This window comes from Sus scrofa, chromosome 1 (assembly GCF_054392235.1).
Source record: "Sus scrofa isolate SSC_HxYL_T2T_F1_AM1 chromosome 1, Sscrofa_HxYL_maternal_Yorkshire_Landrace_v2.0, whole genome shotgun sequence".
Taxonomy (NCBI): Eukaryota; Metazoa; Chordata; class Mammalia; order Artiodactyla; family Suidae; genus Sus; species Sus scrofa.
In genome coordinates, this window is record NC_139383.1 from 101,104,598 (window position 1) to 101,129,286 (window position 24,689).

Below are 24,689 nucleotides of genomic sequence, written 5' to 3' on the forward strand. Positions count from 1 at the left end.
CGTCTATGGTATATAAAAGTTCCTGGGTGAGAGATCACACCCTCGCCACAGCAGTGACAATGTCATCCTTAACCTCTTGATCCACTGGGGAACTCCTACCCTGTACATTTTAGAGTGGCTGGCTGTCTCCCTGGTCTCTACTCACTGGATGCTAGTAGCACCTCCCCATTTATGATAATCAAAATATATTCAGGGGTTTCTGTTGTGGCTCAGTAGAAATGAAGCCAATTAGGGTTCAATCCCTGGCATTGCTCAGTGAGTTAAGGATATGGCATTGCCATGAGCTGTGTGGTAGGTCACAGACATGGCTCAGATCCTGAGTGTCTATGGCTATGGCATAGGCTGGCAGGTGCAGCTCTGATTTGACCCTTAGCCCAGGAACTTTCTTATGTTCCAGGTGTGGCCCTAAAAGGAAAGAAGAAAAAAAAAGAGGTATTCAAACATTTCCATATGTCCCTTGGAGGCAAATTATCCCTGAGTGAGAACCACTGAACTGGACTTACTCCACACTATATTTTTGTCCATAAGGCAAATGAAACCCTTAAGAAAGGGGTCACTATCTGAACTTAAGTCAGAATAATTATTTTGGTAAGAACAACTCAGATGTGATTTTATTTATTTTGTTCAGCATTATTTCCCTAAATTCTAAAATCTGCTGTGATAACATACATAAACCAGAGAGTTAACACATGATTTTTAACAAAGACATAAAATAAAAGCTGTATGTATATATATATACATGCATAAACATTGCATATATTTTATAAAGCAGGACACAGTTGAAAGTATGTTAGACTAAAGCAGGATATTTGTAACTATTACTTTTAATTAGATTTATTTATTTATTTATGGCTTAAGTTTGATAGGTTCCTATAAGGAAGCTGTTCTGTTTCGTTACACAACTTTATGTCCCATGAACACAATGGATGGATGAGTATAAGAAATCTGCTCTTTCTATGATAATTGTCAATGTTTTTTATTAGGAGAGTACAGTAAAAGTAAAAGAACTATGAAAAATAACCCATACATTTCAGAAACCACTCACAAATTAGAACAAGTAAATGGCATTGTACTCTGTACTCTGACAAAGTTTTCACTGAGGGCATATGTTCTCACAAGATGAAGGGGCATCAGTTGTGTATTATGTTCCAGTTTTTTTTTTTTTTTTTTTTTTTTTTTACTTTTTAGGGCCACACCCATGGTATAAGAAGTTTTCAGGTTGGGGGTCGAATCAGAGCTGTAACTGTTGGCCTACATCACCGCCACAGCAACACAGGATCTGAGCCACATCTGCTACCTACACCACAGCTCACAGCAATGCTGGATCCTCAACCCATTGAGCGAGGCCAAGGATTGAACCTGCAACCTCATGGATGCTAGTCAGATTCGCTCACCGCTGAGCCACGACGGGAACTCCTTTTCCAGTTTTTTATTTATTTTTTTTCTCTCTGATAGCATCTCAGAACATTTGGAATGCCTTACAGATATTTTTAAAGTTCCTAATTTCTTTTAGAAAATTAAATCCTGATTGTTGTCTTAAAATCAAGTAGTAATACAATAATGATAAAATAACAATCATATATGTTATTGCCATGTGACAGGCACAAAAATCTTTACATATAGTCTGGGAGAATTATACATTTATATATATTTATACATTTTAGATCATGTAATTATCAAATTATGCATATACCAGTAGCTTTACATATATATGTTCATTTGTGCTTCAAAATAATCCATTTCAGTGTGTAATATTTTATAGTATTCATTTACAGGATTGAATTCCTATAATAAATCCAGTCTTTTATAGTTTCATAATTACCACATAATGCACAATATTATATATTTGCATGTATACAATCTATTCCTTCAAGCATGCTAAAATGAAATAAAAAAGAAACGAAGACTCAAGGATTAAATGCAACCCCAGAAGAGTTCCCTAGTGGCTCATCAGGTTAAGGATCTAGTGTTGTCACTGCTGTGGCTCAGGTCACTGCTGTGGCACAGGTTTAATTACTGGCCCCAGAACTTTGCATGTCCTGGGAGTGGCAAAATGAAATAAGCAAGCGAGTAAGCAAATAAATAAATAAATAAATAAATAAAGTGACTACAGAAAATGCCTCATGATTTAAGTTTCAAAATTGATCCCAGGAGTTCCCGTCATGACACAGTGGTTAATGAATCCGATTAGGAACCATGAGGTTGCAGGTTCGATCCCTGCCCTTTGCTCAGTGGGTTAACAATCCGGTGTTGCCGTGAGATGTGGTGTAGGTCACAGATGTGGCTCAGATCCTGCGTTGCTCTGGCTCTGGCATAGGCTGGCAGCTACAGCTCCGATTAATCCCCTAGCCTGGGAACCTCCATATGCCATGAGAGCAGCCAAAGAAATGGCAAAAAGACAAAAAAAAAAAAAAAATTGATCCCAGAGAGAGAAGTGTTCATGCTTCAATTAGTTTGCATTGCCAATTTGCAGAATACCAAGGCCAGTGCAATCGTTCACCCCTTCCTGAAGACAGAGCCTCAAAGATTATGCCAATAACATTTGTGCAAATAATTAGTAATGTGTATAGTTTATAACCTTTCTGATACTCCCAAACATGTCTGGTGTTCACACACATCCACTGTGAGTGGAGAAGGAGAGGCTCTATCACAGGACTCAATCTAACCCAAAGGAAAGCAATGTCCTATAACGTCACTTTGCTCTACTATTAAAGAGACTATTGATATATGTGCCTTATACCTGATTTTCTGAGAGCCAGTGAAAGCATCATTATCCACTAGGGGTTGTGTCAAACTTCCCTGGTGGAAAATGTTTTGTAAGTGTAGAATCTAGATTTATTTTCCCAAATACAGAAGGCTGGATTTACTCATCCATCCATCCACTGAAGTGTATAATAATTTATTAATTATATACATATGTAATGAAGATGTGCTAAATACCAGGTGCTGCATAGAGGTTAGAAAAATCAAACAAGTTACATATTGCCAGTTGACAAGGAGTTCCTAATATGGGTGAGTTAATAGATGTCTACATATACCCTCAATAAAAATGATAAAGAATATAATAAATTGGAGTTCCTGTCAAGGCGCAGTGCTTAACGAATCCGACTAGGAACCGTGAGGTTGCGGGTTCGGTCCCTGGCTTCACTTAGTGGGTTAAGGATCCCACCTTGCCATGAGCTGTAGTGTAGGTTGCAGACGTGGCTCGGATCCTGTGTTGCTGTGGCTCTGGCGTAGGCTGGCAGCTACAGCTCTGATTAGACCCCTAGCCTGGGAATCCCCATATGCCGCAGGAGGGGCCCTAGAAAAGATAAAAAGCCAAAAAAAAAAAAAAGAATATAATAAATCAATGCACAAGGTATTTTGGGAACAATAATTGCAGAACAATTATTATTATTTATTTTCTTTTAGGAATGTTTCACAGAACAGAATTTTGGAGAGAACATATCTGCAAGAGAGAATGAAAACATTTTAAAGTATTGAGAATGAAAAGTTATCCTTATTTCTGGAGAGTGATTGATACATTTTAAAAAGTTGACACATTAGGTGGTATACTGATGACAACATTGGAGGGGTAGGCTATGCCTTAAGTATTCCTAATTGACTTAAACACATATACATTCTGTCTAATACACTTTGGAGGGCATTTTTTACATCCTTGTTTCTGAAGCTGTAGATGATTGGATTAAACATGGGAAAGACAACAGTGTAAAACACTGCAACCACTTTATCAGTGTCTAGGGAGTAGCTGGTAGTGGATGTAGTAAGTACAGCAACAGGAGTGTTCCATAGAACAAGTGGACGGCTATGAGGTGGGAGGTACAGGTAGGGAATGTTTTGCTTTTACCCCCTGAGCACTTGATGCTCAAAACAGTGATGAGGACACAGAATTAAGAGATAAATATGACCACAAAAGTTCTGGTCTGAATGAAGCCACACAAGGCAAAGAGCAGAAGCTCATTGACATGAGTATTGGCACACAATAAAGCTAGGAGAGGTGGGATGTCACAGAAAAAAAATGGTTGACAATATTGGAACCACAAAGTGGCAGTCTGAATTCGAGTGAGACATGCACCATTGAAGTCATACTTCCACTGACGTATGCCAACACAATGAAGCAGACACAGACTCTCCTAGACATAAGCGTAGAATAGGTCAATGGATTGCAGGTGGCTGCATAGTGGTCATACACCATTGCTGCCAGGATAAGGCACTCAGCATCAGCAAAACAGCCAAAGAAAAACATTTGCAGGACACAGCATTAGGGAGAGATGCTTTTCTTGGATGCTACAAAATTCATGAGCATTTTAGGAGTGATTGCTGTAGAATAGCTGATGTCCAAGAAAGACAAATTGCTGAGAATATAATACATGGGAGTTTGAAGGCTCGGATTGATATTAACTATAATTATTAAACCTATATTCCCCACCACAGTTAGTATATATATTGATAGAAATACCAAGAATTCAATAACTGACTTCAAAATCACAAGTTCCTTCAGTTGATAATTATGGGAACAAGTATAAAATAGTCATAGTGTACATGAATACATGTATGTGCTCAGAGAAACAGGTTTCGCCTACTGATGAACTTCAGCTTACTTAATTTAGCTTACTCACTTAGTCTACTGGCTTTTTCAAAATTTACAAATAGGCACAGTCAGCTTTCCCATCAAGGAAATAAGGAACACAATGAATCAGGTAGTGACTTGTGGAAAATGCCCTGAGGATGTAAAGTCTACCACCTCTATTTACTCATACAGCCCACAGGCACATAGGAATTGAGAAACCCTGCAGCGTCAGTGAAGATACATTTTATCTAAGGCAACATTGTATTTGCTACATTCATACCAGGCATTTTATTGCTGCTTTAGGGACTGTCTCACTTACCTCAGCACCATCTGGGATTTTGAATTCTAGAATTTATTTGTCAAGAGGCTGACATCATTTCTCCCCAGATTTTACACATAGATCTGACAAGGGGTGAGTATTTATATTCTAGTCTGTGACAAGTGTGATTATCATCCCAATATAATTCCCAACCTCACAGTGGGTTTCAGGTTGTCAACAACCTTTCAGGTGGCATGGCTAGAAAAATGTTGTCAGAGAACAGTGAAAAATGGTAACATAATTCACTATCTTGTAGCCAAATACAGTGTAACATGTGCCATTTACTGGCAGATCTAAGATTAAACAACAAAAATCCTTTCATTCTACCAAGTGATTTAAAATCAAACAAACAAAAAAACTTTGCATAAATTCTATGATCTCTATCAGATACTTAAAGATACTTTAAAGCATTTACTTATATTCTATGCTTTTAAGATTTAGGATTCTAAAGTGCAAGCCCAATGATATTGAGAAGAATCCCAGGTACCTCCATTTTAGTTTGTTTCTCAATTTTCTGCCTGACTAGGAGGAAATGTGCCTTGAATGATGAAAAGTAAGAGCTTAAGAATCAGACAACCTGGATTTGATTGTTAGATTTGCCATTTTCCAACTGTGAGATGTTATTTATTTATTTATTTATTTATTTATTGTCTTTTGTCTTTTTAGGGCCAGGCCCACAGCATATGGAGGGTCCCAGGCTAGGAGTCTAATTGGAGCTGTAGCCACTGGCCTTTGCCACAGCCATGGCATCTCCATATCTGAGCCATATCTGAGACCTACACCACAGCTCATGGCAATGCTGGATCCTTAACCCACTAAGCAAGGCCAGGGATTGAACCTGCAACCTCATAGTTCCTAGTTGGATACGTTAACCCCTGAGCCACAACAGGAACTCCATGTGATATATTATTTAAAGGTTATTGTTATGAAGGTAATTGCTTAAGGTTTATTATTATTGATTATCTAATGTTGTTACAAATTTTTAAATTAAGAATAATTTTTGCTTACCTCACTAGATTCTTATTAAGATTGGGATAACACATGCAAATACTTAACCCCTTCTGTAGCAGAGTGTACTCATTTGAAGACGCTTAGCTTTCTTTTGTAATTATATCAATACTGCCAGAGGCCAGCTCCGATGGCCAGGGAGTGCATACCCTGAAGTGGATGGCATTGGTGAATGCAAGGGAGACAGCCTCTTTGTCCCTTCTTTCACGGCACTGGACTGCTCAAATTTTATTGGCATAAGTGGTTGATTATACAGACAGTATTTCACTACAGATTACATCATAGTGTTAAAAGTACATTGGTTAGCTATTAGGCTTTGTTTTTTGATCACATGGTACAGTAGCAATACATCATGTTTTAAAGTCATTAGCCTAACTAGATTCAGTGAGTACAATTCAAGGACAAACAGGCACAGCATATCATGTGAAAGAGGAGACCCAGCACAAACCATCTCATGGCCAGCCAATTCCCACAAGCTGAAGAAGTTACAGACACACAAAATCCTGTCTTCAGACTAGTGTCTATCTTCAAAGTGTCCTTGGCAGAGAAACAGTGTGAGAAAATACACATCAACTTAGCTAGCTACCACTAAAAGTTTCTAAAATCAAGGACAAAACTCACAGCTGGGTTTCTTTTGATCATGAATAATATGTGTCTAACTTCTATAAACTTCATTAAAATCCTAACTCTAAAGTTTACTCTATAACTGGTTAATAGATAAATATTATGTTTTTAATTAAATTGGATTTAAATAGCAGAGAGTCTTTTAGAATGAAATTCTTATTATATTATTGTTGTAATTTTGCTAAATCACAAATCACCACAGGAAAATAAGAATGGGAAATAAGAATAATAAGCAAATAATCAGGAAAGACTGAGGAAAACTGAATAACAAATAAAAGAACAGGAAAGAGAAGGTCACCCGAGAAACAATCCATGTTCTCCAGCGCAAACATGGAAATTGTTTTCCCAGAAAAGCCCCAATTCTTCCCCCATCAACATCAATGTGAGAGCCATGTAACCTGAGGCCTGCCCTCGGATTGCACCGAACAGGCAGGTCTCAGCCTGTCCTCAGTTTTTCACCATACAGACAGGCCTCAGCCTGCCTTTGGTTTTTCACCGAATAGACAGGCTTCTATCCTGACAGAAGCCCACCTTCAGCTTGCACCATTCAGGTGAGCTCCCTTCCTTGATTAGGAACCTGACTTCAGTTTTTTTTTTTTTTTTTTTTTTTTTGCCATCAGGCAAAGTCCCATCCTCGAATCCCTGCATCTCCTTGGCTCCCTGTGTCAATATCTATGGCAATATTTCTTAATATTCTAAAGTGCAATTCTAGATTTTACCTTTCTTTAAATTATGAAGAATGGTATGGAACTTATATATTAAGCCTTTTAAGATGGACAGACAGGAGAATGGGTAATTACAAGATGCCAGACTTATAGCAAACAACTGGTCTCTTTCCCAATTCTGGTGAGAAAACTTAAATGAGTTTTGCTGCTGTGAGATGCGTGTCTTATTTAACAGATGAAAGGCCAGTGTATTTAAAGAAAAAAGCCATCTTTCCTCAGTCAAAACTGCCATGTGTATGAAAAATTAGGACCTGAAAAAATACAACTTAGATTTTTTTTCGGAGTGAGAGAAATTGCCCATAATATTTTTCTTTCTTACTTTCTTTTTCTTTTTCATGTAATAAACCCTACATGTCTGGTAAAAACAAAGTTCTGTGGATCTCTCGGCCTAGCCACTTTAGAGCCTTTCACAGGCAGAGAACATTTCCTCTAAGATACCAGTGGTGACTCAACAAAATTGGGCAATGTCACAGGGTCTTTCCATGCTCCATGACTGAACCTAAGGAAATATATTTCCTTTTCCAGCTCCATAGAAACTAAAGCTTGGGCATGTGCCCTAGGCTAATCAGAAATCCCATTCTGGGCCAGGAGTTCCACAGAAGGGGAGCAAGATTTTTATGAGAATGTCCTAGATTGAAGATTGAGCCATACCAGGAAGTCCATCTATACACAACCTTCTTGAACTTCCCCCTTTCTTACCAGTTGTATTCCTTTAGGTCCTGGTCCTCTAGACAACCCAAAATATATGTCTCCTACCAAGAGCACTGCAGACAAAAGGTTTTATTTCTTGAAGCTATGCTTATTGATAATATTCTCTGATGTGCTCTAATACTCTTTAGGAATTTCCTAGTCTGGGATCATAACACTGTAGCAATCCACTCTTGGCAATAGCCACTGTAGCATGAAGAGCCATCTATCAGTCAGGCTAGTATTTTGCATTTTTGATTATTTAAAAAAACCTCTTTTTTAAAACTAGTAACAGAGAGGTTCCTGGACACTATGTTGTGCTGGAAAAAATAAGAGAGGATCTCCTGCAAATTACTTAACCTTCAGGATTTTCTCAGGCCTGGCTCCATATACGCGAATTATAGGAAATAATGACATTCTCTCTTATAACTTCATGTTCATAACAGAGAATTTAGGATACAGGATAACGTGGTGTTGCCTGGTTATATATTTCGTCTCAACTAGATCCTTGTAGCAACATGATGCTTATTTCTCAAAATCAGAAAGGCAAATTTGCTGAAGCCAAAATTTGATCTACATAAAATAGTGAAAATTTTCTGCTACTACATATAGCACCTTGATGTGCCAGAGTCAATTTTGAGACTGCTGTATGAAGAGGACTGAAATCCAGAATTGCTGGCAAGGCATCTTACACAAAGTTGTTAACCTTTAAGAGGATTTCCTAAGTGGGTCCAAAGTCATATATAAGGTGTAGCCTCCATAACTGGAAGCAGTTTATTAATATGCTGTATCTTTTTTGTGGTTGGGAACTCACGGTTTTGAAAAGCGTTCTTCCACTTCCAGGGGATATCCCAAAATACCCCAAGTGACTGGACTCATGGAAAATTTGGATCTAGATCTCTGACATTTCCAGTTGGCCATGGTAGTTGTCCAGTTGTCCATTGTGGATTTGTTTCCTCAGAGCTTAAACTGTCCATATTTAGACAGAATTCTGAAAGTTCTTGGTTTTCCCTGCAAAGAAAAAGTAAAATAATATGGAAGGTTTATTTCCCAGTTGTCAGACAGGTAGGTGGAAAAAGCACTATACACATTAAAAGCTACATAGTAGTTACTGACTATGAAACTTGTAACCATGTAACTGGTAAGATGATCAGACATGGAATAATGCTTATAAACAGAGGCACTCAGGTGATTACATTCATAAAGGATAACTAACTCAGAAGTTTCCACTATGGCTCAGTCATTTAAGAATGCACCTGTAGCATCTTGGGGCGCCATGGAGGTCCCAGTTCAATGCCTGGTCTGGTATAGTGGGTTAAAGGAACTGGCATTGCCACAGGTCGGAGCTGCAGCTTAAATTCAATCCTTGTTCTGGGAACTTCTGTATGCCATGTGTGCAGCCATTAAATACAAAGGAAAAAAAAAAAAACACAATAGTTAACTCTTATTTTGAAGATTCAATCATTTGCTGTGCTTGGGGAATTAAAGAGTCGAATTACAATTATTGATGAATCATTGTCACCATGTTATTTATATTGTTATTAGGTAGCCAGCAGTTAACTAAATCATCCTGAGCTCCCCACACACTGCATATTCTGAAGGTTTTCAAGATTATCTCTTGTCTAGCTCCTGGGAGATAACCTCTAGAACCTTGGGATAGCCTGTCTAATAAGAGAATTTTTGTATTCTGGATTCCACATCAAGCAATATATGCCAATAATGCAGTTAATGGTGAATGGCTATTTTTTATACACCTGAGGCTTTGGACTAAGCTGTCATCATTTTGCCTCTGGGGTGGAGTTGTTCAAGATGAAGTAACTAGGGACAATTTTGTGGCTTCTCCATGCCTGTGAACTGACCCTTAATAAAACCCTAGGCACCAATATTTGGTTAAGTTTTTCTAGTTGACAGTACTTCCTAAGAGTTGACAGACATCACTGCTGGGAGAATTAAGTTGTATATGTGACTCCACCAGGAGAGGACACTGGGAGCTCCTGCCTGGTGTCTCCTTGACACTGTTCTATACACGCTTGTCTTTTGCCAATTTCAACCCATATCTTAGCTGAGATAAACCATAACCATAAATATAACAGCTTTTCTAAGTTTTCTGAGGCCTTCCTTTCTAGTGAATCCCTGAACCTGATAGTGGTCTGGGGCCCCTCTGACACAAGTGCTAAATTTGAAAAAGTTCCTGGAATTTTTTTCTTTTTTTTTAGTTAAGATTTTAAACTTCTTTATTTTTAAATTACATTAAATATGAAATTTTATTCTAAAATATGCAAATTTTAGAATTTAGGAGAAGTGAATACATATAAACTTACCTCCTGGGTTAAATATAAAACAAAAAACTTTGAATATTCCCCAAAGCAGAAGTTCTCTGTGATCACCCCCACTATCCTACTTCCTTAATGAAAACCACAAAATCACTTCATACCTGTCACAGTGGCTATCCTAAAAAAGACCATAAATAGCAAAAGTTGCTGAGGATGTGGAAAAAAGGAAATCCTTGTGCGATGGTACAAATTTAAATTGGTGAAACCCCTATGGAAAACAGTATGGAGATTTCTTATAAAATGAAAGGTAAACCAGCAAGATGATCAAGCAATTCCACTCCTGCTTATATATCTGAATAAAATAAAAACAGGGGTTCAAAGAGATGCTTGCATCCTAGTATTCACATCAGCCCTATTTACTATAGCCAAGGAATAGAAGCAACCTGTGTCCATCAACAAATGACTGCATTTTTATTTTTTGGCTGCCCCACTGCATATGAAGTTCTTGGGCTAGGGATCAGAGCTGAAGCTGCAACTTATGAGCTGCAGCAACACCAGATCCTTAAACCACCATGGAAGTCCAGGGAGAGAACCTGTGTCTCAGTGCTCCAGAGATGCTGCCGATCCTACTGCACCACAGCAAGATTTTCAATCAACAGAAAAATGGATAAATGAAGATGTTGTATATATGCACAATTGAAAAATACTCAGCTATAAAAAGAATGAAATTTTGCCATTTGCAGCAACATGGGTGGAACTAGATGGTACTATGCTTGGTAAAATTAATAAGTCAGATAAAGACAATTACTTTATGTTATCACCCATATGTGGAATCTAACAAATAAAACAAATGAATGAATGTAATAAAACATAAATAGAATCACAGATATAGAGACAAACTAGTAGTTACCAGGAAAGGGGCAGGGACAAAACAGAGGTAGAGGGTTAAACTAAATAAGCCATAAGGATATATTGTACAGCAATAGGGAATGTATACAATATTTTATAATAACTTTAAATTGAGTATAATGTATAAAATTTTGAAACACTATATTTTAATGTTGAAACTAATATAATATTGTAACTCAAGTATACCTCAATTTACAAAATAATAAAAAAGCACCCCTGTATTTTTTATTTTTTATTTATTTATATTTTTTTATCTTTTTAGGACCAAACCCATGACATATGGATATTACCAGGCTAGGGGTTGAATCAGAGATCTAGCCACCAGCCTACGCCACAGCCACAGCAACTCAGGATCCAAGCCACATCTGTGACCTACACCACAGTTCATGGTGATGCTGGATCCTTAACCAGCGAGGTTAGGGATCGAACCCAACTCCTCATGGATGCTAGTTGAGCTCATTAACCACTGAGCCATGACAGGAACTAAGCACTCCTCTTTATTTTTATTATTCCTTTGGTTTCAATTTTAAAAATAAGGAAGATGTGGTATATATACACAATGGAATACTACTCAGCCATAAAAAAGAATGACATAATGCCATTTGTAGCAACTTGGATGGAACTAGACACTCTCATACTGAGTGAAATGAGCCAGAAAGACAAAGACAAATACCATATGATATCTCTTATTTATTATTTTGGGGGTGTCTTCCTCTGCTATCTGCACACTCCTGTAATTGTTACATAGAATTGGCAACACTGCACATGGCTTTCTTTATGTAATTTTAAATTGAATATAACTAATCTTCAGTTTATTAGTTTGGATCATGAGATGTCAATTCAATCATAAGTACTGATTAAAATTATATCTGAGCCTCTAAATGCAACTTATCTGGCTTGCCATGTATTGTTATTCACATAAAAGAAGATAAGTAAAACAAAAAAAACAAACAAAACAAACAACCGACCAAGAAAAACACTTTGGGTAATAACTCTTTTAGAAAAATACTCAAGCAAAAAAATAAATAGACCTTTAATCATTAATTTGTGAAAGCAAATATGACATTTAAGGTAACTGTCCAATATTTATGGAAGCATTTTCATTTTCCATTTTTAATCCCCATATTTGCTGTGCTAATGCTGCCATCTTTTGAGATAGACCAACACTAATCATGCAAACTGAATACCCAAAGAGTCTCATTAACTATAATCTTTGGTACATTTTTTAGCTTAAATTTAAAGACTATACCGAGCAGTTATTACTGAGGGGATAAGTACTGTAAACAATGCTCTCCTAAGAGATAATTGATGAATAAATGGTAAAGAAATCAGGACTCCTTCCTAGCTTTATTTTCTTCTTTAGTGTAATGAATCCCTTTGAAAATTGTGAATTGCTATGTCTTGCATTGGGGAAAATATAGGGCTCAGAATCTGAATGTCCCCTAATTATGCTATTTCTTATTGAATCTCAAGAGAAAACAGCAGACATTACAGTTATTTAATGAATCAACATAATTTTCATTCATCTATATTAGCAAAAAACCCACACATGCATTTTAGCAACAGAAATGGCTGTAAAGGCCCTGTGTTTCCTACATTTTTAAATTATGATTTATTATATGCATTTGCCTTATTAATCTGAATAAATTTATTAGAGTTATATTTATATATTTAGGTTATCCTTAGAGAAATGACATGCATAAAAATGTTCATAATATAAGAAGTGATGTATCATTAATCACTTATAAAGCTGATTAAAGATTTGAATTCAACATTTTAAAATATAATGAAGTAATGGGTACTACATGACAGACACTGTTCTATTACTTTGGCCAATAACTACAAAGATTTGTTCTCTAAAAAGGTTATTAGGAAAGTAAAAAGGAAAAACATAAACAAAAAACCAAAAATGCATTCAGTTAGTAACATATTTTATAAATACACAAGAGTGGATTTTTTGGTTATTATTACTATATTATATTGTATAATTATATTATATTTTATTATTTATATTAGTTATATATAATTATATTATCTTATTATTATTACTAAGGATTTCATTCTATCTGATGTTGAAGTCTCTGAAAATGTTTAATTAGGAAGTATATGATAATCTTATCTAATAAACCAAGATTTGTGGAAAACTGAATTGTCAAAAAAATAAATATCATCTTTACTTGATATCAATAATTAACAAAGATAGCTCATTTAAAAGGTCTTTCGAATTACTTTTTTGTGTAATTTGTTCATGGTAATAGTTGAGTTAGTGACCTGATAATATGGGACTTACCTCACATCTCATAAACTGTAATGTCCCTTTGATTAGCACCCAATTTATAGCTGGTCAAAATACTATAATTATTGGAATAGGAGAGTTTATTTCTTGTGCACCTTCCATGAAGTCAATTTCTATATCACCTCATAAGATAATCAGAAGGAAAAATAAATATATTCATGCAGAAATAATAGAAGTTTCCATAGATGCGTGAAATTCTTGAGGTATTATTGAATTAAAGAATAAAATAAAGTCATTAGATTTAACACCAAGTAAGTTAGCGATGGCACTGAAGGAAAGACACCTTACAGAAGTTCAAACTCTATGATGTCTCTACCCAAAGGTACATTACATAGGACCTCCCTTTGTGGAAGATAATTCCCATAGTCTCAATATTTACCCCTTACAATATTTATGTCTACATAATGTGAATTAATACATTATTTAAGAAATGGTAAGAACCTCAGTTATTGTCAAGGCGATCTTCTCAGCTGAATTTTAAATTATTCTATTACTGTAGTAGCCTACGCAGTTTTCTATTTTTCCTGTATTGTCGCAAGAGGAATCATTGGTGACAAGACAGTAATATTTGCACCTGTGAACATTATTTTAGAACACAAGATTTTCTCCTGAGTCTAAGTCATAAGAGTCATAGTTAATTTAATTAGTTACTGTGGTGAGGAAGTTGAATGCAAACACCACTCTACTTTTTTTTTTTTTTTTTTTTTTTTTTGGCATTTCTTGAGCTGCTTCTGCAGCATATGGAGGTTCCTAGGCTAGGGGTCGAATCCGGACCATAGCTGCCAGCCACAGTCACAGCAACGTGAGATCTGAGCTGCGTCTGCAACCTACACCACAGCTCATGGCAAAGTGGGATCCTTAACCCACTAAGCAAGGCCAGGGATGGAACCTGCAATCTCATGGTTCCTAGTCAGATTCGTTAACCACTACTTGTTTGGGGTGAAGGATCAAGATTGGGGGGAAGTTTATAAGTGAGGAGTCTTCAAAAAAGACATGTATCTCCCTCACCTCTTTCTTATTCTATGGAGACCTTGAAAAACTGTATGATAGGGAGTAAGTTTGCATTCTAGAAGACAGCTCTACCTCTGCTACTTTCTTCTCCTCCTCCTTCTTCTTCTTTTAATGTCAGTACTCATGCCATACAGAAGTTCCCAGGCCAGGGATTGAATTCGAGCCACAGCCACAACCTATGCCTCAGGTGCACCGATGCCAGATTTTTTAACACACTGTGCCAAAGTGGGAACTCCTGCTATGTTTTTTATGGGGAAAGTTTATGTCTGTGGCCTTATCACTGAGGAACAAATATTATGAACTCAGATGGCTAAGCCCAGATTTGGATTAGTTGTTTAGGAAAGTACTGAGAAATGCTGGTTGCCCAGAGAAACCTAGGGAAAGATTCACCTTCCAGTAGAGAAAGGTGTCCATAGGCTAAAAAGTCACTGGTTTTCTGGGAAGCTTTGAAATGACTTCTAGGAAAATAGTCACAAAATCTTGCCTGTTTATAACTATTGCAGATATTTGTAAGAGTTGAATGATCTGGATAATATAAAATAATATAAGCATCTATTAAATTTAAAATCTTTAAAGTTAAATGAAAATTTTGTTTACCAGTTTTAAGATTTCCATAAGTTTCACATCCTATATCATTTGCTCAGAAATATACCTACCTACAATATTATCCCATTAGCTTCAAATATTATACACTCACATATCCAAAAATAAATGAAAGTGTGATTATTCAAGATTTTCTTAGAAAACAAATGGTTAATTTTGTGTGTGTGTATGTATATACCAGATTTGGGTAAAAGACGATTGAATCAAACCCCATTGTAAGTTTTCTAGTTATATATAGTATTACCTAACTGGTATGACAATATTATTATATGTAGGTACACTCATTCAACTATAGTAAGATTTTAAAATGTTAAAAGCGTTATGAAAATTATGATCATATTATTAGGCTTGTGTATGTATTAAAAAGGAATTGTGCATAGCTGGTGTTATTTGCACAGGTGTTATTTAACTGAATTTCAGTTATTATAGAAAGAGCCTGGATACAACTCTGTGAATCTGTGGTGAACTGATTTAGACTGGAAAGTTTAACTGGGAACTGGGAGTGAGCACATCTGTGTGTATGTTCCTTAAAAGCTGTGTCTCGATTTCCCACAGCCCTCCTATAAGGCCCACAATTTTTAAAAGAAGCCAAGGGAGCCTGTCTTCATGTTTCAGAACACCAGGGCTGGGGTGAGCACTGTGGGGCTTGAACACCTTGTTTTTCAGGGAATGCCTGAGCCTGGGGTACCCCTGTTCTCTTCTGGGTCGCCCACCAGGGGTGTGCTTCTCCATGAGATCATTTTTTCTCCCCCATCTCTGTGTAGATCTTGGGGGAATACTACTAGTCTCCCGGTCATTCTGAGAGAGTTGTTCTAGACATGGCTGAAGTTATGCTGTGTTTCTAGGAGGAGCAGAGACCAGGGTTTTCTGTCTCTCCCTTGAAGTTTAAGTTGAAAGCTGTTATTAGTATTGTAGAATTTAAGAATTCCTTTTGTTTTTAGGGTTCAATAATATTGATCTGTTCTTTATGACAATCTATAATTCAAGATGACTCACTATGCTAATTCTCCTCCTATTGGTCTTTATTCAAATTTTTGATTGCTCAGTTACAAGTTGTTTTTAAGCATTGCTATTCTTAAGCTGTTAATTGTTTCATACATGTAGATAAATACTGTGCATTTCACAGGTATCAATCATGACATAATTTTCAATGGCAGGGTGAAAGGATTTTTACAAGTCAAGTTTTCAAACAGTATCTTGTACCATGTGCAGATCTTTAGGTGCAGAACTACTCTACCTATTCTGATGGCTGGAAGATTGGATTAACTAGATGGTATCACACACACACACATGTAAATGTATATGCATCCTAAGTGATTTGATAAAATGGAACTTGACAAGATAATCAGGTACTTGGTTAATAACTATTTCTGTTGAAGATTATGTTCAAGTTGTAAAAAAATTAACAAACAGAAACCTCAGCTAAACAGAGTTCAGAGACCAGAACAGGGACTCTCATGCCTTCTGACTATAGCAGAATCCAAGAGGAAGAAGAAAGACTCCTCTTCTTTTCTGAAAAATGAATCATCCAACAAAAAACCATTAGCTCTTTGCTTTTTTCTGCAGCCCTCCCAAATTCCTTTTCTTCCCCTTAAAGCAGTTCTCCTTCCTTTGCCTTGTAAGAATTTGCAAGTGGCTCACCATAGGTGCAGAGCCAGAACTGGAATTCTTTGCTTATCCTAAATAAACTTTGCTAGAGAACTAACTATCTGGCAGTCTATTTCACATCAAAAAAGTTGATACTTCCACTTCCTAACAGTTTGTCTACTGCAAAGTCATTTAGTAGTTTTAAATTTTGCTTGTCTTATCTGCAAGATATGTAAACTATCAGTGTCAAATTCAAAGACTGGTATAGAAAATTAATTGAGAATTTAAATGGAAAACTGTAATATATTACTTGATGCATTATGAGTTTTCTGTGCAAAGAGATTCCCCATGATTTGGGCACCCAGTGTGATTTATCTCACCACCTGTACTTGTGTAATTCAGTCTGGAAAAACTGTAAGTGCATCCCCTTATAAGATCAGAATCACAGAAATTGCACAAGACAACACAATTCTGAAATCATAAAAATAACTTGTGTTCTTATTTTTCAAGGTATCTTTGGCAATTAGGGGTTTTTGTGGTTCCATGTGAATTTTAAGAGCTGGAGGTGTCACCTTCCCAGACTTCAGACCACACTATGAAGTTAGTAATCAAAAACAGCATGATACTAGAATGAAAACAGACGCATAAGTCAATTGAACAGAATAGAGACCCCAAAAATAAACCCATGCACTTATGGTCAATTTAAGCTAATACAAAGAAAGCAGGAATATAGAGTGGTGAAAAGACAGTTCCTTCAAGTACTGCTAGGAAAACTTCACAGCTCCATGTAAAACAATGAGATTAGAACATTATTTCACAAAAATAAACTCAAAATAGATTAAAAACCTAAATGTAAGACCAGAAATCATAAATTCCCTATAAGAGATCATAGGCAGAACATGCTTTGCCATATATCATATCAATATTTTCTGGATCTATCTCTGAAGGCAAAATGAATAAGAGGAAGAGGGAAGGGGGGGATTAGGGGTATATGATAAAGATATTATGTATAAAATAGATAACCAACAAGGATATACTGCATATCACAGGAAATTATAGCCATTATTTTGTAATAATTTTAATGGAATATAATCTGTAGAAATAGAAATCACTATGCTGTGAACTTGAAACTAATATAATATAGGAAATTGACCACATCTAAATTTAAAAATTTAGGTTTTCCTAAACCAACGTCCTTTTTTATTATAGTTGATTTACAGAATTTTGTCAAGTTCTGTTTTACAACAGAGTGACCCAATCATACATATTTCCCTGTGCTGTACAGTAGGATCCTAGCCCATCCATTCCAAATATAACAACATGCATTCCCCCAAAACCCCAAAATGCCTCTTCATCCCACTCCCTCCCCTTTCCCTCTTGGAAACCCTAAGTCTGCTTTTCTTGGCCATAATCTGTTTCTGGTTTTTTTGGTTTGTTTGTTTTCATTTTTAGATAGGATCATCTGTTCCATATTTTATTTTTTAATTTTAATTTATTTTATTTTTATTACTCAATGAATTTTATTACATTTATAGTTGTACAATGGTCATCACAATGAAATTTTATAGCATCTGTTTCATATTTTAGATTCCACAAATAAGTGATATCATAATCCACTGTCTTAATTGCCCAGGCTATAGTATTTCTTTAAACAGCAGATTTAGTTAGTATCCTCTCCTCATTTCACTCAAAACAGTTAGAATGAAGGTTAAACTTACCCAAACAAGGGGAGTGTGTACCCACACACACACAGACACACACTTACACACACAAACACACACATGCACACACAAAAGAAGAATAAATTATGTTTTTGATAAGCTTAAACTACAAACAAAGAGGCAATTCAACAGCCAGTTAAAATTATTTTCTGCTTTGACAAAAACTTGAAAGTAACGTAGAGATCAGAAACCAATTTATGATCAAAGAGCCACATAATATTTTATTCCATTTATCTTCATGTTATCCTATTTCAATTTCTTTGAGACTGGAGTTTCTCCCTTTAGAGGATTGACACCGTAATTAAAACCTGTAATCCAGTCCCCATGGTTACCCAACCCTCTTTATGGAAAACAAAATAAAAGGGCAGCAATGTGTATATACTCAGAAGGTATCTCAAATTTTTATAAAGTGTTAATTCAAAGTTTCTCTGCTTTTCATTTCATTTTAAGAACAAAAATGTTCTTAAGTTTTACCTGAGCTTGCTAAGGACAGTAATAAAAAAGAAAATAATTGACTACACAAGTAGAACTCTGAGAAGGAAGCTCTAAGTATCTGGTGCCATTATTCACAGCTGTGGACAGGTATAGAGTCTACTACTACATGGCATTGATTTGATAGCATACTCTGGAATGAGACTACTGTGAAAATATTGGAAAATCATTTTTAAGAATATGATAGCTATCAACATAATGGTAATTTGAGATGGTCACTCTTTTTGCTGCTTAGAGAAGAGCTGAGTGATTTCTGGATGGCGTTGCATGGATTTTGGTGTTGAAGAATGTACAGACTAGTCTTGATGAGATAAAAAAAAAAACACATTTGAGTTAAACTTGCATACTTGTTGAGAGAATGAAAAAGGCTTCAGCAAGGATAATTCTGTGCTTTGCATTTTGGATGTGGGCTTGAAGAGAAAGAATATGTATGTTGCATTGCAGTCCAAGCAATGGACTTAGATCAGTGATTGAGAATCCTTCGAATCAGATTCAGACAATTGCTTAATAAATCCTGGTGCATGCTCATTTGTCCACTAATTTTCTCATTACTGTGGTGACTCTATTTAATATGCTATATTATCTCAGGGTTTATTTTTTTCCCCATGTGTTACTGACCTCATTAGTATTTCTAATATTTCCTGTTAAGTTTGGGTAAGGAATTATTTACACTTAATACAAGGTTACGTGTACTCTAATTGTGATAAATGGCCAGAAAAAATCATACTTTGCTGACTGAGTTCGTCCTGTTGGGGTTAGCAGACACACTGGAGCAACAGATTACCCTCTTTATGCTTTTTTTGGTGATGTACACACTTACAGTCTTGGGGAATGTTGGAATGATCCTCTTAATCAGGATGGAGGCCCGACTTCACACACCCATGTACTTCTTCCTGGCTGTCCTATCTTTTGCAGACGTTAGTTATTCATCCACCATCACTCCAAAGATGCTGGTAGACCTATTATCAGAAAGGAAAACCATCTCCTTTGCCGGCTGCTTCCTGCAGATGTACTTCTTTATAGCCTTTGCCACAACGGAATGCATCCTTTTTGGGTTAATGGCCTATGACCGTTATGTGGCCATATGCAACCCTCTGCTTTACTCCTCGATCATGTCCAGGACCGTCTGCCTAAAAATGGCAGCAGGGGCTCTTACAGCAGGACTGTTGAACTCCATGGTCCACACAGGTTATATAAGCAGTTTGCCATTCTGCAGGTCCAATGTCATCCATCACTTCTTCTGTGACAACCCTCCACTTTTTAAGCTCTCATGTTCGGACACACACCTGTATGAAGTCACATTGTCCACTTTTGCTGGCATGAATATGGTCGGGACTCTGCTGGTGATCCTCACCTCCTACTCCTACATTCTCTTCTCCATCTTTCGTATGCATTCAGGGGAGGGGAGGCACAAAGCATTCTCAACCTGTGCCTCCCACCTGACAGCTATCATTCTGTTTTATTCCACCGCCATCTATACCTATCTGAGACCTACTTCCAGCTACTCCCTGAATCAGGACAAAGTGGCTTCCGTGTTCTACACAGTGGTGATCCCCATGCTGAACCCTCTGATCTACAGCCTCAGGAATAAGGAAGTAAAGAAGGCTCTATGGAATATAATTACTAGGAAAAGTGTCCCTTCATTCCTATGATCGTTGGCTTAATTTTCTTAACTAAATAGTGTATTTAATGAATTTTCAAATACTCTTACAAGCTTTCTGTTTTTTGCTAGATTATTTTCTAGTAATAATTTTATTTTAATACTCAAGTGTATGTATCTAATTAGATATAAACTAAGTTATCAAACTTATATAAACCTATGGAAATTTTCACCTAATCATTCTATATTTCTGTTAAGTTCTCAAAAACAGGGCTTATTAGTAATGAAAATTTGGTTACAGAAGGAAAGGATTAAGCATTTTGAAGTAAAGGTTATAATCACATGGCTGTATCCACATAAAATATTTGTAATTGTCCATTTGTTTTTTCTCTGGGCCGTCTTTTTCACCATTTACGATTCATTAAATATTGTTAGATATCACCTATGTCACCAATGTTTTGAATTTACAATAGATTTCCATTTCAATTTATTGACTTATTTCCTGAGGAGTTGCCTACATTACATTCAAGGACTGTGTTTATAATTGCAATAATAAACTCTCCACCATATGTATTCCTTTTCTCTCCTTCAAAGCACACATATATTCATTAAATACCAAGTGTGAGTTTGTACAAATGTATGGTATCAAGTAAACTGCTGTCTGGTTAGAATATACCAACTACAAAACTCTCCAGTTCCTTTCCTATCTCTCAAAATTTTCTGATTCTTCTCCCTTTCACTCACTCAGACTGACACATGCACGCAAAGCCACAGGCACACACATTCAGCTACTGGCAAATTTAATCAGTGCATAGTTCCAAAGCAAGCAGATCAATGTTTAATGGATGAACCTGACATATACTCTTTGCAATAGGCTCATGGATTTCCTGCTTATGGAAATATTTTATCAATGGACAATAAACATCAATTAAAAATTGTATTTAGGAAATAACAATTAAAAAAATAACCTGAAATGCATCTTAATGTTAAAACTAAGCATTACCATGGAGGTACATGTGAGTTGGCTTTGTAGAACTCTGGAGGAAACTGAGTGGGGGGCCAGGCCTTGCTAAGAAGACAGCCCACCCTTAAAGTTTTTAGAGGGAAACTCCCACAACCCTTCCCTTGCCCTTGCTGCTGAAGTGCCACATGATAGAAGCTGTGATATTTAAGTCACCCAGGATGTGGCAAAGCAGACTACTGACATATCACTAAAGATGATCCAGTTTTACCATCCTTTGTCCTCAATGGTGCACATATTGGACCTTCATCTCGGGGAAGTTCCTGAAGTCATCAGTGTTGTCCCTGCACCCTGGGCCATGCTCTCACCCCACAGGTCCCGTTGGTCATCTGGCCTGAGAGGTCCAGCAGCAGACTGATCAGGCTGATCTCAGAGATGGTTCCCTACTTCACTGAGTCGATCATCTATATTCTTCTGCACCAGCTGGTTTCTCCTAGGCTGGTGTCTTTCTGTTTTCCCTGTCATAGTTATTTAGTGGCATCACATGGGGCACCAAGATATTTCGCTAGTAAATACTCATATTCTATTCCTTCCATTAAAAACTTTAATTTCTAGTAAAATTTAGCAATAGAAATAATGTGTGTGGAATGAGATTCAGTTATTCTGAGATTTGGACTTTAGACATCTATATTTTGAACCTTCTTTAATTTCTAATTCTGCTATCCTACGTTTAATTACTCTCATTTAGAAATCCTACAAATATTTCCAACTTTGTGGGTCATTATCATTTAATGTTATTAGTTAAATTTAATCCATTGAATATGTAATTCTTACATAAATCAAGATTATTTTTTAACCTATAGTTGTTTGTAAAACTTTTTTTTGACTTTTTAGGGCCTCACCCACTGCATATGGAAGCACAGCCACAGCAATATGGGATCTGAGCTGTGTCTATGACTTACACCACAACTCATGGCAATGCTGGATCCTTAACTCACTGAGCAAAGCCAAGAATCAAACCTGCCTCCTCTTGGATACTAACTGAGTTCGTTACCACTGAGTCACAATGGGAACTCCAAAAGTATTTTTAAATTATTATATTTTTTTGCTTATGTTTCAAAGCACTTACATAAAACATGTTCAGAATATTTCTATTTTCTTTAACTCAAAAGAAATTTTAATTGCAAAAGTGTTAAGACTTCCAATTATCATACCGACTTTGAGTTTATCATTCTCTTCTTTCTCTTCTCTCTTTCTTTCTTCTTAATCTGACAATATTTATTAAGCCCCTCCATTATGAATGTAGCATTCTTTTTGCCTTTTTCTTCTCTGGATTGCTTTCAGTTTTTCTAATGTTTCTCTTCTTTTATTTCACTGAAATATTTAACATTACTGCCTTCCTCAAATTTAGTTATCAACTGATATTCTTCCTTACTAAAGGGTTTTTGAATAATTTGTAATGAATTCAGTTTAAAATGCATGCCTTTATGTTGTTCGGTCAATATTCTTCAGCGATTCAGTGGGATCAGAAATTAATTTACAAAACCTGTGAATGTCATAAAGCAAACACAATGGAAGAAATGAAATCACCAATATTTAAGAATCACATAGATCCAAATAAACAGCCCCCTAAAAAAAGATGAGATTATTAATAAATAAAGTCCTTTATTTTGGTGAAAAAATGTGCAGAAACAGACTGGCATTAATACATAAAAATAATGTTTTGGAGTTTCCATTGCGGCTCAGTGGGTTAAGAACCTGACACAGTGTCTGTGAGGATGCAGGTTTGATCCCTGGCCTCAACTGGTTGGTTAAGGATCTGGTATTGCTGCAAACTGTGGCATAGATCAGAGATGTGGCTTGGATCCTGCATTGCTGTGGCTGTGGCTGTGGTTGTGGCCAGCAACTGCAGCTCTGTTTCTACCCTTAGCCTGGGAACTTCCATATGCCATAGGTGCAGCCCTAAAAAGAAAAAATGTTTTACTTGCTTTGTTAAATCTAAACTGATATTTTCAAAAATAATTTTCATTGGTTTATTAAAATTAGAAACCCTACATTTTGTAAACAATTAAGTAAAGGGTAGTTGTGAGATAAGATAAACAGCAAACCTATTTAACTTCAGACAGCTCAAATAAAATCAAATGTAGTGTATTAATGCATAATCATGTTTTAAAATACATAAACACTATTATTTCAAGAACCCCCTGTTTGTAGGGTACAGAGTTTTCTGTGCCTCCTGAAGAGTATAGAGGAGCATATGATATGGTTAGATATTTATTGAATGATTAAATAAATATAGAAATGCTGAATGCATGAATTAATTATGTTACATAGCTTAGCAGATTCATAGCAACGATAAAAATTCATTCTACTTTCTCTCTCCTATTAGTTTTACAGCCCTCAAATTATTTTCCCATCCTGACCTAATTCAAATAAAAAACTTGAAACTTATTGTACTACGAACTCTTGGTCAAATTCATCTTTTTCTTGTATGTACCTATAACTAAAGATAACTTCTTTACATGGCATGAACAGAGAGCCTTAACCCATAAAAAAATTAGATCATGCATGAACACTAGAAAATTTCCAAGTTCCAGTCTAAGTTAAAAAAATATGTATAAACAATTGAAAATTTAGTATCTAAAGAATTCATACACAGATACAACTTTAAGACTGTCTTATACAACCTTTCCCAGTATGGGAATTGCTTTACTTTCCAAAGGTGGAGGGGATGGGGAAGCAGGTAAAGAGAGTGGCCAGTAGGCTCCTGCTCCTCAGGCCGTATTCTTTAGAGAGAGAAACTTCAGTGCAGCACTAATCCAATGAGAGACAGTTGTGATGATTTTCTAAGTTAACACTTGATAAATGGTTTATCGAACTTAAAAGTACAGCATGTTATGGAGAGAAGATGTTTGCCGTAAATAAAAGGGTATTTTTTAAGATGTACTGATTCATTTAAAACAAGTCTGAATTTCAAGGAAAAAATAAGAATGGCTCAACTTGTTACTTGAATACTTCAAACAAGGCATTTGTATTTCACAAGACCGTATTTTCTTTAAAAGACCAACACATGGTTATTGCTCCATAAAATCAAAAGGTGAGCAATTATAATATTACCAGGCTTATTTTATTATAGTAAATTTTTAACTCAAAAGCCAAAAGACATAAAAATAATTTCTTCCAATAAGATTCTTTTATGAAATACATCTTCTGAACTTGAAATATACACACTGTCAGTAATGCCATTCATTTTTAAAACAAAACTTGAAATATTAAATAGATGTGATTTTAATTGGGTGTTGT

At 36.1% G+C, this 24,689-nt stretch overlaps 1 protein-coding gene and 1 pseudogene across 1 annotated transcript; one reads left to right on the plus strand and one right to left on the minus strand.

Moving 5' to 3' along the window:
• Window positions 1-3,579: 3,579 nt before the first annotated feature.
• LOC110258270 (olfactory receptor 5AS1-like) lies at window positions 3,580-5,382 on the minus strand (annotated as a pseudogene).
• A 14,150-nt stretch (window positions 5,383-19,532) lies between these two features.
• LOC100513907 (olfactory receptor 5F1-like) lies at window positions 19,533-20,477 on the plus strand. Its single transcript, XM_003122308.4, has one exon. It carries the CDS (start codon window positions 19,533-19,535, stop codon window positions 20,475-20,477), a length of 945 nt encoding a protein of 314 aa, XP_003122356.4.
• Window positions 20,478-24,689: the final 4,212 nt, after the last annotated feature.

Bases quoted from the DNA above. Each gene is read 5' to 3' on its own strand.
- LOC100513907 (XM_003122308.4), top strand. From the start codon at position 19,533: ATGGCCAGAAAAAATCATACTTTGCTGACTGAGTTCGTCCTGTTGGGG.